This window comes from Erythrolamprus reginae, chromosome 1 (assembly GCF_031021105.1).
Source record: "Erythrolamprus reginae isolate rEryReg1 chromosome 1, rEryReg1.hap1, whole genome shotgun sequence".
Taxonomy (NCBI): Eukaryota; Metazoa; Chordata; class Lepidosauria; order Squamata; family Dipsadidae; genus Erythrolamprus; species Erythrolamprus reginae.
In genome coordinates, this window is record NC_091950.1 from 160,857,340 (window position 1) to 160,873,093 (window position 15,754).

At 36.4% G+C, this 15,754-nt stretch overlaps 1 protein-coding gene across 1 annotated transcript in view; it reads right to left on the bottom strand.

Annotated features, from left to right (window-relative positions):
- Nucleotides 1-1,729: 1,729 nt before the first annotated feature.
- Nucleotides 1,730-15,754, bottom strand: part of SNX4 (sorting nexin 4) — a 29,115-nt gene continuing 15,090 nt past the window's right edge. Inside the window, exons 7-14 of the mRNA XM_070730931.1 lie at nucleotides 15,140-15,212; nucleotides 13,822-13,883; nucleotides 11,893-11,958; nucleotides 9,848-9,937; nucleotides 7,898-7,997; nucleotides 5,489-5,634; nucleotides 3,948-4,062; nucleotides 1,730-3,403 (exon numbers count right to left, since the gene is read on the bottom strand). Coding sequence (XP_070587032.1) covers nucleotides 3,356-3,403; nucleotides 3,948-4,062; nucleotides 5,489-5,634; nucleotides 7,898-7,997; nucleotides 9,848-9,937; nucleotides 11,893-11,958; nucleotides 13,822-13,883; nucleotides 15,140-15,212 — 700 coding nt within the window. The 3' untranslated portion in view covers nucleotides 1,730-3,355. The remainder of the gene's footprint in view (nucleotides 3,404-3,947; nucleotides 4,063-5,488; nucleotides 5,635-7,897; nucleotides 7,998-9,847; nucleotides 9,938-11,892; nucleotides 11,959-13,821; nucleotides 13,884-15,139; nucleotides 15,213-15,754) is intronic.

Below are 15,754 nucleotides of genomic sequence, written 5' to 3' on the forward strand. Positions count from 1 at the left end.
AACAGCTATTACATGTTTGTTGTGAAATGTTTGCACATTTTATTGACAAAATCTGGCAAAAATTGCCATAATTGTGACTTTGCATCCTAGGGTCCAAAAGCAGCGATTTTATAGTTCTCCAGCATTTATTTCTGTTTGTGGACTCAACAGGTAGGATGCTTTTCAATATACCCTGTTTCCTCCAAAATAAGACATCCCTGATAATAAGCCCAATTGGGTTTTTCAGTGCATGGCAATAAGGCCAAGCGCTTATTTCAGAGGTCAAAAATATGTAAAACAGGGTCTTATTTTCAGGGAAACATGGTATCTTTGGCTCGTAGTTTAGATGGATGCTCTTTCAGATGGTCTGAAGGATTAGGAAGTGGTCAGTGTCTCTGGTAAGTGCAAGTCAGATGGCTTTAACACGATGGTGGTGTTCTGGCTTTCCTTGCACCTAATTATTTTAGACAACTATCACCTTGATTCCTTTTTTTTTAGGAAAGGATGTTCAGAAGTTGATGTAGGCTTCAGATATAGAGTGCCAAAAAGGTTCCTTTTCAGTCAGGATTCAGGCTGGGACATGGATCTGAGACTTGGTGCAACCTGAAGTCACAGAAGTGTTCCAAATTGATTCTTGTTGATGGTTCATAGTTGATTATGGTGCCTTTTAGATGACGTGTAAGGTTTGGCTCTCCAGCAGTGGTGCTCCTTCCCGTGCAAGGAATAATGCTCAATTATAATGCTCTGGGTCAGAGATGCCATGGAAGTCTCGACCCAGTGCGTGGAGGCTGTGAAGGTCTGGATGAGACAAAACAAGCTGAGCTGCAAGATGCCATTGCTGCTCGTGCAAAGCATTCTCTGTTGGCTCCTGTTATTGTTTTGCCTGGTACGTCCTCCAAAAGAATAGGTCCACAACTTGGATCTCTTGGGGGACACAAAGTATATCAAGTAGGGGACACAGCTACTGGTTAATGAATGCCATGGCCTGGTTTGAACTGGTGTAACTACTGCAGCCCTACCCAGAGCAAGAACTAGTGATAGTAAGTCATCATGCCCTTATTCCTAGACCAATGCAGTATATTGTATATTAGATTACCTTTGAAGATTGTGAGAAACTGCATCTGGCGCAAGATAAAGCTAAGACAAAGTGGAGGCTGAGAGCCATTTCAACCATGTTATTCCCCTCCCACAGGTAATGCATTGCTTATGAGAAGGTTTCCAGGAAGTCATGGAGAAGAAGGCATTCTTTCTCTTGCCAAATAAGCTCATCTCTGAGAGTTTCACATACAAAACTAATAAATAAATCTAATAAATAAATAAATTTTCTATTGAGCAGACAGCATACAAGATACTACAGTGGCACATCCAGATATCACTTATTCATAAAATGCTCATAGTTCTGCAAGAGAATTTGCAAAGCCTACTTGCTATAATCATATCCTCAAACCACATAGGGTACTAGAAGGAGAGAAACCTCAGATAGTGGTAAACTCTTACAAGAACTTTCTGGTGTGCTTCAGTAAACAGATTTTAAACATTTTTAATCATTGCAAATGTCAATCAGAACCTTCTTCTTGAAATCCGTAGAAACACGAACCATCACTGAACAGAAACAAATGCTTGAAAATCTTCCAAAAGCAAAACACTAGATTTTTAAATCACCAAAAATGAGTAATTACAAATCAAAAATTTACTTTTCTTAAAAGCATACTAACAAAAAAGTCAAATTAAAGATAATCCAAAATCAATATGAAAACATAATAAAGGATAGTTTTATTAAATATATTTGGCACAAACCTTTTGATCCCTTCTCAAAACTCAATACAGTTAGCAAAAGACATACTAATACATTTATTTTATACAGCTTATGAAAGAAGGGTAAGAGAAGGAAGGCACTAGGAAGATCAAGTGCATGGAAAATATTGACTCCGAGTGCCTACTGATATTAAATTAAGGCACAACTACTCTAAAAGTCTACTATAAAAGTCTACATTTGTAGCTGCTTATTGTTTCTGGAATGTAAAAGTTCTATCAGTTTGGGGATTATATTCTACACTTCTCTGAAATGGAACAATGTGGTTGATTTACCTTAATATACTAGATTTTCTTTTGAAATAATTATGTAATTACAATTAATCATTGATTTTTTTAAAAAAAAGATCATAGGTTACATGATAGGTTGAAAAAGTTATCTGCAAATATTATTTCATAATGGCCTTAGCAAAGTAGATCTGATTTGAGGAAATAAACAGATTAAGTACTTTCTAGTATGTGTATTGTAAACTAGTTAAATCATGCTTGACAAAATGAGTACCATGATTTTTCAACGAAGATTCACAGTTAAGTCTGATTTCATTCCCTATTAATCTCTTAAATAACATTATGAAAAAAGCAGCAAGGAGCATTAGCGCTTTCCAACAGCTGGGAATAAGAAATATAAAGCTAGCAAAAAAGATCTTGCTTTTTGAACACATTGTAAAGGTGACAATGCATCCTATACACTTCCTTTTGAAAGAAATCTAGACAAATGTACATTATGCAAAATCAAGGCAGAGACACGTATAAGCAAATAAAGGCAGAGACATGTTCATATTGCAAATAAAGCCTATTTGATTTCATATTGGTGTTCTCAAGTATTCAAAAAGGGGACATTATTATATTAAAAATCAACTAAGGATCAAATGCTTTAAGTTCAGGGATATTGAATAAATGTTAAGGTCATATTAAATATGTTTATTGATAGATGATAATAGTTTAAGTCGTTTGTGAGCTGGCAAACAGAAAACATCTATAAGTAATTCCTATTGGTTTTAATTTCTGAGCTCAGAAACATCCCAGATATATAAGAAATGACTATCCAAAGCCTGTGTTACAAAGTTTAGGGAGTTTTTTGGGATGAAATACATATCTGAGATGTGCGACATATGATATTGTGGAATATTACCAATACTTGGGGGAGGGTTAGTTTTGTACCACTATATTTGTAAAACAAAGAAAAAATAATAATCTTCATCAGCATATGTTTACAGTGTAGGTTACAGTTTACTATACTGTAACATATAAAAAAGGGGGGCACTTGGAAATTATTTACAATAGTGTACAGATTCGTGGTATATTTTGAACAGTTGAAGAGGTTAATGTGATCAATGGAGCCAGCTTGGATCTTTCCTATAGCCTTATCTCAAAACAGAATTACAAAGTTCAGTTTGCTACTGCATGCAAAACAAGCCACAAGGTGGCCATCAAGAAACAGAGACCATTTCTTTGTGCCCTAGTTTCATAAACACACCAATAGTAAATGAGGCAACTTAGCATCCATGTTCATGCATTTGTGCTTCGGTTCTCCAGCAGTTAGCCAGGGACAGAGTTCCCTGTGTCACATCTTGCTGAAACATTCTTTTGCATTTGTCCAAACCTGAATTCCCTGGAATAACAAAACAGACAGAAAAAGAACAAAAATCTGCATTAACTGAGGACAAATAAGGACCTGGATTGTGGGGGCAATATACTGGCTCTGTTAAAAAGTGCTATTGCTTACATGTTGTAAGCCGCCCTGAGTCTAAGGGGAAGGGTGGCATAAAATAATTGAATGAAGGAATGAATGAATAAATGAACGAGCGAACTAACTAACTAACTAACTAACTAACTAACTAACTAACTAACTAACTAACTAACTAACTAACTAACTAACTTCCGGCATGTATTAATCCATGTATTAATTTCTATTAATTACTCGGCCATTACTCATCCCCAATCTTGGAGGTTAGTTTCATCCTATGTGAAGAGGAGTATCAGGTAAGACTAACGCCCCTTCTACATTCACAAGGAATAGTACAGATACTAGAAGCCTACTATAAAGAATACAACAAGGGGTCTCTTGAGGTGTTCATTAATTTAGGTGAAAACTTAATATTATAACATTTCATATTCTGGGTCCTTTTTTGAAATTCCTTCTCTGTCAGGCTTACCTTTTTGGCCATACTGATCTGCATCACAGCATAACTGATCAGTGCCTCCTTTAAATCATGATTCTTTTGCTCCTTGAAGCGTTCAATATCAGCCCAAGCACTTTTCATGAAATCTCTGAAATAAATTAAAGCAAACAAGAAACACCTTAGCACAGAACCAGTCCCAGGTAAGTGGGCGGATGACATGGGTTTATTCATACATTCAAACAAGAGAGTGATTCTCGGAATGCTTGCTATTTTCTTGTCTATTAATTGCAATTTCTTATGTATCCATTTCATGCAACATTACCATCCATTCAAGAGCTCCATTTCCTCATCTGTTTTATTTCCGTTTTAGAATCTCCTGTTTCACTTCAGCTTTGCAATCAACATAACACACTGACTTGAACATTTGAACATTTAAATACATTTAAAATGAAACAAAATCATAACACATGCTTTTCTTATTGCTGGAGTTGTTTCATTAGTTTGTAGGAGTATTCTTGGCAAACTGTTGTTTGAAATCTTAATCTCTCAAATAAATGTTTAATACAGATGGCTTGGAATGTATGCACTTAAAACTTTAAAAAAACCAAATGTACTAATAAAAAAGTCATAGAAATATATGCAATAATATTACTGAACTAATATAACTTTAGATTTAATCAATTATCATATACCACATTTTTCGGACTATAAGACGCACCGGTATAGAAGACACACCAAGATTTCAAAGAGGTAACTAAGAAAAAAATATTTTGCCTGCCCCCAAGAGCACTCTGCAGACCTCCCCAAACCTCCCTTTTTTTGCTCAGGGCAGGGCTTTGGGGAGCAAAAATGACTGTAATTGGTGTATAAGACAAACCAACATTTCTACCCTCTTTTGGGGGAGAGTGCATCTTATACTCTGAAAAATACAGTAAGTAGGAAGGGACAACATTAAGAAAAGTAAATATGACAGAACAAAATGTTGCATTTAACCAACATATGTCATAATTGCAAAGAATTGAGCAATAAGTCTCCAGGGACATATTGTTTGACATATCTCAAGTTTAACAGAGCTAAACCAGAGCTAAACCAGCTTGACCAAGGTAGAAAACTTGCTAATTATGAAAATAGACCAATAGACCAATAGGCTCTGTAGTTTATATTACAGAATGTACAAAATGGTTTGTATAGAGTTGCTTTGCCATTCATTCATTCATTCATTCATTCATTCATTCATTCATTCATTTGATTTTTATGCCGCCCTTCTCCTTAGACTCAGGGCGGCTTACAACATGTTAGCAATAGCACTTTTTAACAGAGCCAGCATATTGCCCCCACAATCCGGATCCTCATTTTACCCACCTCGGAAGGATGGAAGGCTGAGTCAACCTTGAGCCAGTGATGAGATTTGAACCATTGACCTACAGATCTACAGTCAGCTTCAGTGGCCTGCAGTACAGCACTCTACCTGCTGCACCACCCCGGCTCTTAATAATGAGATATTCATGAGCAACTGAAATATATACAGGGACAACCATTAAAAAAATCATTTGCAGTATATACGCAATGGTTACCGGCTCTCTAGGTTCTTCGCTTTAAGCTGTTCTTCGCCATCATGTATCTGTTCTTCTAGAATCTTTATTTTTGCTTCTCTTTGCTCAGGTGTCTCTTGGCCAAAAAGCTTGCTGGTCATTCCTTTTAATGAGAATGTTCTTATCGTCTGAAAGTGTAATAATCAGAATTTCAAGAAGTGCTTGACTACCTTCTAGAAAAACAAGGCAGCCAAATTTTTTCATGGGGAATGTTTATATGGGGGCATTGCTTTAAAATATTTACTAAAGATAAAATGCTTTATTTTTACCCCAGGTAAAATTTCTGTCAACAATACAATAGTCTCACTTTTTCTCTTCCACTGAGTGTCCAGCTTCAGGAAGAATACCCAAGGAGCAATGAGATAATAGGATAACACATATCACATCTGAATTTCCTTCACACCCAGTCCAAAAGGAAGCAAGATTTACCCCATCCAGATTATTGAACTGAAAACAAAGCATTTCAGTTCCTATTTTGTATTAGTGATTTAAAATACGACTGTTTTAATTTTGATTACCGAATGTTCCAAATTGAAACTAGATCAAGAACATGCTGCACCTTAAAATTCCATATCTTTATTCCATACATGGATTGTTCCATTCATCATGACATGTTCTAGTCGCAGTGAACAGTGCTGAAGTCAAAACCCATGGAGAGACAAGGAAAAAGGCAGGAGTGGCACAGAATATGATCAGGAGAATTTGGTTTATAGATTATATAGACTATATAAGCCTCCCAGAATCCTCCAGGAGTGGGGCAACATATAATTCTAAATAAAATAAAATAAAATAAACAAATAAATATTTTAAACTGAATCAAGACACTGAATCACTTTTTAAATGCCCATCAGATTCTTCCAAAGCAACAGTAATGTTTATTATAAAATGTACTGTTATTACGGAATAAAGGACATCATAAAGTCTGTATAATTTAATTTTGGACTCTGACATACTGTATTTCCTCAAAAAAATATGACCTATCCTGAAAATAAGCCCTAGACTGATTTTTTGGGATGGGCCTAATATTCACGCTACCCCCAAAAATAAACCCTATTGAATGGGGTGGGCATGACCAGCATAGGAGGCAGCCCTTCCCTTTCTTGGTCACCTCATGGGCTGCTTGGTCCCTTAATTGGGGCTTGCGGATCAGTTCAGCCAGTGAGGGCCGGGAGCTGCCTCTCATTCCTTCTCTCCGGCCGCAGCCTGTCCCTTTCAAATAATCAAATGTCGCTTGACAAAAGGACTCACATCCCAGAATTGCAACGCTGAAGGCTTGGAATGGAGCTTTTTTGTGAAGAGTACTGGGCCTAAAACAGAGCCTTGGGGTACTCCACTGCATACTTCCCTCCATGTAGACGCTGTTCCATTGAGTGCTGCATGTTAAGTGTGGTTGGTCAGCCAGTTTTGAATCCATCTGGTGGTGTTGTTGTCATTTTGTCAAAGAATGCAATAAGATTAGTCTGGCATGATCTGTTTTTGACAAACCGATGTTGGTTTTTGGTTATTACTTTGTTTGCTTCTAGATGTTTGTTGGTTCGTTGCTTGATTATCTTTGCAGAACCTTCCTTGGTATTGAGGTCAGGCTGATAGGTCTGTGTTTCCTGGATCTATTTTTTTTCCTTTTTTGAATATGGGAACTACTCTTTTCCAGTCCTGTGGCAGTTTCCCAGTGCTCCAGGATCTTTGAAAGATATAGTTCAGTAGTTCTGAGATCTTGTCTGTCAGTTGCTTCAGAACCTTGGTGATTTTAACTCATCTAGGGTAGACAAATATTCACTTACTATTTTCTTCCCTATTTCTTCCCTATACTTGTGTTCCTAATATATATTTTTGTGGTGCTGTTTTTGATAGGTTGGACTGTTTTTCCCTTTGTGTTTTTCCCTTGTGCAAAAAACGAGTTAAGTAGCTCTGCTTTCTCCCTTGTCACCTTCTTGTCACCTTCTTGCCACTTTTTCCTAGGAATGGACCAAAGTCAAGTTTTCTTGACTTTTTTCTTGTTTTAATATGTTGGAAGAAGCTTTTTTTTGTTATTTTGTATTTTTGTTGCAAATCTTTGTTCAGTGTGAGCCTTAGCTTTCCTCAGTTCACCTTTAAGGCTCGGGCTATTTGTTGATATTTTGCCTCAGTTATTCCCCCCTCTTTCCACTTTTTATACTTGTCCTTTTTGTCTTTCAATTTGTCAGAGAGTTCTTTATGCAGCCATTTTGGTTTCTTTTGAGATCGATTATTTTTCTTTTTCATTGGTATTGTGCTAGACTGAGCTTTAATAATCTCATTTTTCAAAATTTCACATGTAATGTCATGTTTATTAAGAATATGATTCTCCCTAATTTTAAACTTTGCAAAATAAAATGGGTGGGTGGAGGGATGGACAGATAAAGCCAGACTTACACCTGTTGCCAATTCCTCACACTGCTGTTTCTTTGATAGGAGATCCTGAGCAACCATTTCAAACTCATACTGCAGAAGTTCATGCTTCTTGCAAACTGTCCTGAAAATAGCAATTTAAAATTATAAATGAAACATTTTACTCATCAATCCAAATCTATACATTAAGAAGCAGTAAGAATGAATCTCATAGTCAAGCACTTAAAGTATGATTCAAAGATTACTGAGGGTCTCCCAAGACCCTGACAGGGATCCACAAAATCATAATTCGTCAATTACTGAAGATATTTGTAAACATTTAAAACAATTACACTTTTCTTATTACTTTATTTGTTTATGAAAAACATTTTAATAGTTATTTTTATGCAATTGAATAAAGAAATATTCTTTGAAAGTACATTTTAATTTTAAATGTGATAAATATCAATAAATATAACCCATGCAAATTCCATAATTTTTAAAAGTGGAAAGTGGCCCTGAGAGAAAAAGGTTTAAGAATCACTGCTCTAAGCCACGTGAAAGGGGACCATCTGTAATAGAAAACTTCTTCTATGAAGGTTTTTATTTAATAGATAAACCTAGAAAATTAAAGTGCTTAACCATATGAGTGTCCAGAGAAAGAAATGAGACCCTCTCTTTAACACAAAGAGCTACAATATTTTTAAAAATAAGATTTTAAATATGTTTCATTCCAAACAAACAGTAATCATCCCATTTGAGAGCCTCCCTAACCAATGTTAGATTAAGAAAAAAAATGCATTTCCACATTCAATAGAATATTCTGCAGGGACAGGATCACAGGCAATGTTCCCTCTATTTTTTTTCCAGTGTGGGCGGAAAAGTATAGTGTCTGAGCGACAGTCCCTTTGGGAGGGTGATCACAGGTATGCAAAAATAACACATTTCAACACAGAAGTCACCAAAAGATTCAGAAACCTTAGGATCAGAACTATCCCTTTACTCAAACTATAAGCCTATGTCAAGTTTATAAAATAAATTTGAAAATAATTTTCACCCCATTTTTGCATTTTAGTTTAAACCCAAAACAAATCTTCCTAGCCTGTATATTCTGGAATCATTTCTGGTTAGGACTGTTTCAGCAGAAATAAAACTTGGGGCATCATTAATTGTTTCAATTACGGAAGAAGCAAAACCCAAAGCAATTGTACCCTTATTTTAAGCTGTGAATAAAACAGGCCCTTTCTCCATGTCTTCTCCATGATCTGCATACCAGCCTGCCCATATTTGGTCTTTCAATAATCTCCATTCAATCTCCAAGTATTGGGCATCCTGCCCACCTCATTTATCCCTCATTTTCTGAACACTTTACATTCTGCCCTTGCTTTCCCCATAGCCGTTCTGACTGGTTCATTGGATGAATAATTCCTGACCCTCTTGTACTCTGATAATCTTGATTTCACGGCTGCTTTGCCACAGGTATCTGCACACAGGTTTGCTCAGTAGTTCAATCTGCTTTAGATATTTGGACAAACACTGAATCACAGCTGTCAGAAAGGCTAAATATTTACTAAATCTCAGGTCCTTAAAGTTCTCTAATAATTTTGTAACACACCTGCAAACCATTACTTGTAATTCCAGCCAGTTGTAAATAATTACTTATTCCACAAATCATAAATCTCTTCAAAACATGGTGGAACAAGCATAATTTGAGCCTGCCACTGGCAGCCTCAGTATAAAATCTCAGGATAGGTTCTTTTTATTTATTTGCCTAGTTCATTTATTACAGGAATCAGCATAACTCCTGTGCTATGCAAAGATCAAGAAGCAAGGCTATTTGATAACAATTTATTTCAAGGCTAATATGCAGAGCAAGTTCTTCCAAGTTTTCTGCATGCCCATTCTGATCATTTTACCAACTGTTTACCAAATGAATTAACTGCAACGCTTTAAACTTTATCAGTAAAATTACAGCAGATGTATTAATATACTTACCGAAGAGCTTCTGCATAAAAGAGGTATTCTTTCAGCTGATCAGCATAGTGTTCTTCTTCCTCTAATATATCATCAATAGACGCTGCATACCTGGGCAGGGGGAAAAGAATACCAGAAAAACAAATTCACATTCCCCAAACTTGATCACTGTTGCAAAGATATTTATTTAAAAATATTTTCATAAGGCCTAATTAAAATGCCTTGGTAAAAACGTATTTTATTTAAAGGCAGAACCAAAACTGATACCAAAGATTCAGTGTCCCATTTCTGAAAACCTTCGAAATAATTACTACAGTAAAATATAAATTTTGTAGTGGCAAAAATTTCTTGCTTAAAAAATAAGTTTTATTCTAATAGAGGAAAATATTCAAGAAGACTGGTTACAGGATTTGGCAGGTAAACCATAAATAAAAACAGAACTAAAAGATAATTTATATTTATTTATTCCACACAGCCATAATTGAAGAGGGCATACGTACTGATAAAATATTGGAATATTTTAAATATATATTTTAAACATTGTGGTGTGGCCAGGAAGAAGACTGCATCTTGCCAATTAGAAATAGTGTCTCAATTTATTGCTAGTCATGGTTTGTTTCGTCATTTCTTTGTTGTCTTCTAGGATCACCCTAGCTCTAACAATATACAATACAAAGCCTATCCTCATTTATTGTTATTTTAATGTAACAATGATAGGACGATTCCAGAAGACCCATAATTTCCTAATGGAAAATGGTATCTTTCCTCCAAAATAAGATCCGGTCTTATTTTCTTTTGGGTCCCAAAATAAGCACCAGGTCTGGAGGCGGAAATATATTATCCACTTATCTTAGGACCACCATAGCTGGGCCTCCCACAGCCTGACACCTATTCACACCACTGCCTGACTTCTGTGGCCGCTCGTGACCGGATACTGGGTGGCTTGCCGCACCGGTGCCACTGATTGCGGCAGGAGCCTGTGTGGCAAGATGCACCATTGCACACGTGAGCAGCGGCACTGGTGCAATGTGCCACACATCTTGCCACGAGTGGTGGCACCAGTGTGATGAGTCACAGGGCCTCCTGCTGCGAGCAGTTTCCCTGGTGCCATGTGGCCTCCTACCACAAAGCGGCCGCAGAGGGCAGGTAGCAGTGTGAAGGTATCAGGGCATGGACGGCCTGGTTGAAGCAGTCCTACAGTAAATGGGTGTGGGGGCAATGGGGTACCTCCACCATCCCCCTGCCCTAGCTTGATTTTTATGCATGTGCCTTGCCTTGTATAACCAGGTGGTAGGTGGGGCTTAACTGGGGTTTATTTTGGGGGTAGGGCTTATATTAGGCACAGATGTAAAAATTGGGCTAGCTTGTTTTCGGGTTAGGTCGTATTTTGGGGGGGGGAGACACAGTACTTTGCAGAAGAATCACCATTAATGTTGAAAATGCTATGGAATTATTTTATTTATTTATTTATTAGATTTTATGCCGCCCCTCTCCGTAGACTCGGGGCGGCAGTGACCAATCAGGAAAAGCAAACCCCTAGGTATTTTTTTTTAAAAAAAACACCTGTAATATAGACCAAAAATACAGTCTAGAAATGTAGCAAGAGTTTTCTGGGGGGGGGGGGAATGGCTCCTGTTAATGCCATAGTGTCTATTATCTCCCCAAATTAAAATATGAACTATAATGAATATTTAAAAACACATTTGAGGAGTTTCGTAGCATCTATAAAATAAGAGCAAAGCTACTGCTATCAAATAAATGGCGGAAAATCATGTCTACATTACATTATGTTTTATTCTACAACTTTCTGGCATGGAGATTTAAAGGAAACCTTGGAACAGCACCAGACTCTTTTATAGTTTCAAAATAATAATAAAAAAAGAAATCCCTTTAAGCCACTAGAGACTCTTTGGGCTACTTAATGCAACAGATTTTGAAAGCAGCCTCAACCTAAGAGCCCATGAAATATAGCACAGCTCGTACTGTTATTCTCCCACCCCCTCAAAAAAAAATCCCCTTAATGTGCTCATCTGGCTTCCATCAACTCTAATGTAGCCAATACTTACACGTCCATGTGATGACCAGCACTCTGAAGCCCATCCCCCATCTCTTTCTCTATTGCACTCCATTCGCTAAAAGAAAAAGAGTTAAATAAGAAACAGCATTGCACATTCTATTTGCTGTTGTTTGTAACACCTACCTATTGCGAGTTATGTAAAAAAATTTAAAAATGTTTTACAATATCTTTCGCAACCACTAGAACAAAAGAAAATTGCTTTATTTACAGTATATAATCGAATTTGATAATAACTCTAAAATGAAATAGGCACATCTCCATGACAAGGGTGGGCCAGGGAAATTTGTAAATTATCAAAGCTGCTTCCAAGCTAGGATAATAAATATTAAAGGATGCTGTGAGCAATACATCAGCAACATCTAAAAGGCCACAATTATTGGACTAGAAAATTACATTTACCATGGCAAGAGACCACCCAGCCACAGTTTCAAATTTATATCACACTGAAGAATTATGCAAATTGCATACTATCTTGGCATTTAAACCATACATACCTAAAGACACAACTAAAACAAACATATCTGCACTGTTATATTGGCCTCATTTGTTTTTTTTAAGAATTAAATAGTCTTTGTCCACAAATAATATTTTGCTACTTCCCCCTTTCTGGCAGACAACAAATAAACTTCATATGTAAAAATGCAGGAGGCAATAAAATAGTTTACATATAGCTGTCATAGATTCAAGTTTATAAATGTTTTAAAATGAACTAATGCAGCAAGCTTTATTCTGACCCAGATAGATTTTGAACAAGATTAAACATAGGTCACTTATAGCTTCTTCTCGATTTTTTTACAAGGGACTGGAAGCAAGAAGAGCAATGAAGCTTTTTTTAAAAGTTAATGATTTATTGATTAAAGCATTTTTAAAAACAGATTAACTGTATAATAGGAAAAAGGTGGGAAAAGATATAGTGGATAAAGAACAAAATAAAGGATTTACAAGAATCATAAAATTTATTTTACTTATTAAATGTACAGAACTTATTAAATGTACTTAACTAAAAATAAGTACAAATCTCAAGTTTAAATATTAATGATGTTGCTGATGTTTGTCATGGTTTCAAAAATAAATGCCCATTTTTCTTTTGATAGTTTTTCTCTCCTTTTTTGTTTTGTTTTTGTTTCCCTCTCCTTTTCCTTAAACATGATAAAGAAAAGGGAATATAAAATACACAGATGCAGCTGGGCTGGGGCCCTTTATAAGCAGACAAACAGCAATTCTTAATTACCCCCCTTTTTTTGGTGAGTAACTGCATTTCATACTCTCAGTAACAAACAGCCAACACAGCAAAAGGTCTCAAATACTGCTTTTCAGCAATTTCTATTGGCAGGAAAACAAATCCCAATTTAAGTTATATTTTAAATGAAAATAGCAGGCATAGAGAGAGCAAGGGGGAGGCTATTCATGTTCCAATTAAGCCTCCCACCCAAAATAGTCAACACAAAATGATTATCTTTGGTTTCAGCCCAGGATGAAAAGCTCTGTAACCGGATTTGGGCCTATGCTTAACTGTCCCATCTGATTTTTGCCAATGGCCCCGCCACAAAAAACCATTAAGAGGCTGAACCTTTTTCTCTAGGGAAACCATTCAGGCAAGGAAGAAGCCAAACTTCCCCCTTTCCATTAGTCAATGAAAATACAAGCCTTCCAATACTGCATATCCTCATTTCTGATACACAATTATGGTCCATACTGTATTTAAAAACACTAGGGATGTGGCAAGGAATAATATTTTGTTACCTGTTCCTAACTACTCCCTCATTTCTCATCCTCTTAATGGCTCATTTATTGCTTTCAAATCTGGGCTTTTTATGTCTTCGATCATTTTGAATGATCACATAAAATTAAAAAGTTGGGGATAAATGTTCAAAATATAAAGGGATGATTTTACAAATGAAATGTTATCTTGTCTTACCTGAACACTCTTCCATAATTCCCGTGGACTTTATATACACCATATAAACGATCTGCCACTCTCTAAAAAAATAGAAACTGTATTTAATTAAAAACATTTCTCCCATGCCAGAAAAATATTTTTAAAAATATTCAAGATGTTTGAAATTATTATCTGTTTAGAGTTATCTTAGTACTGCAGAAAATAAAAATGACTATGTTTACACTCCTACTAAATTTTTCTTTTTTCAAAACAAAGCCTTTATTATAGAACAAATTGTTGTTGGAATCAGACTCCTTTCTTATTAGGGTTGAGCAGAAAACACTAACCAGTTTAAAATTGTTATATTGCCACCTGTATAATTTATTCGGGCACAGAGAATAAGATGCCCAGAACCATTTGAGAATATGAATTTATACAAGAAATAATTGAACTTACAAAAGAATAAATAAAATGACCAGGAATGGAAGCAAACTTCCTAGTCGCTTTCCCTTTTAAGCACTACTCAACCCACCATTATCTTCACTCCACGTTTTGGTTCATCAAAACACCTACCAGATATTATACCATGGACACTAACTTAAGCATCAAAACATTTATACAATGACTTTCTCAGTTTTTAAAAATATATCCATAACCATATAGACCATAGTTTCAGATTGGGGGAAAGCAGAATTGAGATACAATTTCTATCTGCAAATTGATTTTTCAGAAACATATTAGTTCTGATGAGTTTTTTTCTTCCAATATTCTGACGAATATTATTTTTTGCAACAAAAAAAGCCCATTATGAAGTCTTGCTTTTGAGATAAATGGAGTATTTAATTGATCGATTAATTAACCAACGAACATTAACCTGAAGACAGTGCTAGATAACATACAGAGAAAACAGAATAGAAATGTGTATTTCAATGTTTAGATTCATGATACCAAATGTATTAAATCCAGAACTAGCCTTAAGGCACAGAAGCAATTAATTACACTTTCTAAACATGAAACCATCCACATACACTGCTAATTGAAGAGCAGTGTAACACAAAGAGTCCAAACATAACTTTTCTTTTCACAGCTCCCCAGAAATATTTCATATTGACTACTTCACTACATATGTCCCTATCATTTCAGATTATCCATATAATTTCTTGTCTGCGGAGAGGGGCGGCATATAAATCCAATAAATCTAATCTAATCTAATCTAATCTTATTTGATTCAATCTGTTTCACATGAATAAACAAATGATCCAGTGTGCTGCATATTAAGACATTATTTTCATGACTTACATTATTTTCATCATGACTTACATTATTTTCATCAGAATGCAAAGATGAAAACACTTACAGCTCTGACTCTTAGAAGATGTGATATGACAGACTGCAGCTCATCACTATAGTGTTTAAGTTCTGTAAATCTCCTAGAAGTACAACATGGAGCAATATATTATTAGCAAGAGGGAACACAAACTTCTCCTCCACAAAGCAAGACAAAAGTCTTGAATAAAAGTCTGACATCTCACAAACAAACCCTACATAACCCCTTGAACATATAGACAAATCAGACTCAACCGCATAGAACAGGGGTGTCAAGCTTGATTTCATTGAGGGCCACATCAGAGCTGTGCTTGACCTGGGGGGGCGAGGCAGCAGATGGATGTGGCCAGACCGGACATGGTCAGTTTGACGTCACTCATGTCAGGGGGCACCTGTGCTGGCCTGAGCAAGACTGCAGGGATCTTCCTACAGCCCTCTGCCAGTGAAAACAGAGCTCCGTTTTTGCTGGCAGAGACACCGCAGGTCCTTTGCTATTTGCAGTGTGGTTCCGCATACCAGATTTAAGCCCCCTGTGGGCCAGATCCAGCCCATGGACCTTCAGTTTGACATCCACATTTTGCAAAAAACGGGGCACTCAAAGGGTTTGGGAAGCCTGCAGAGTGCTCCTGGGGGCTGGGGAAGGCCA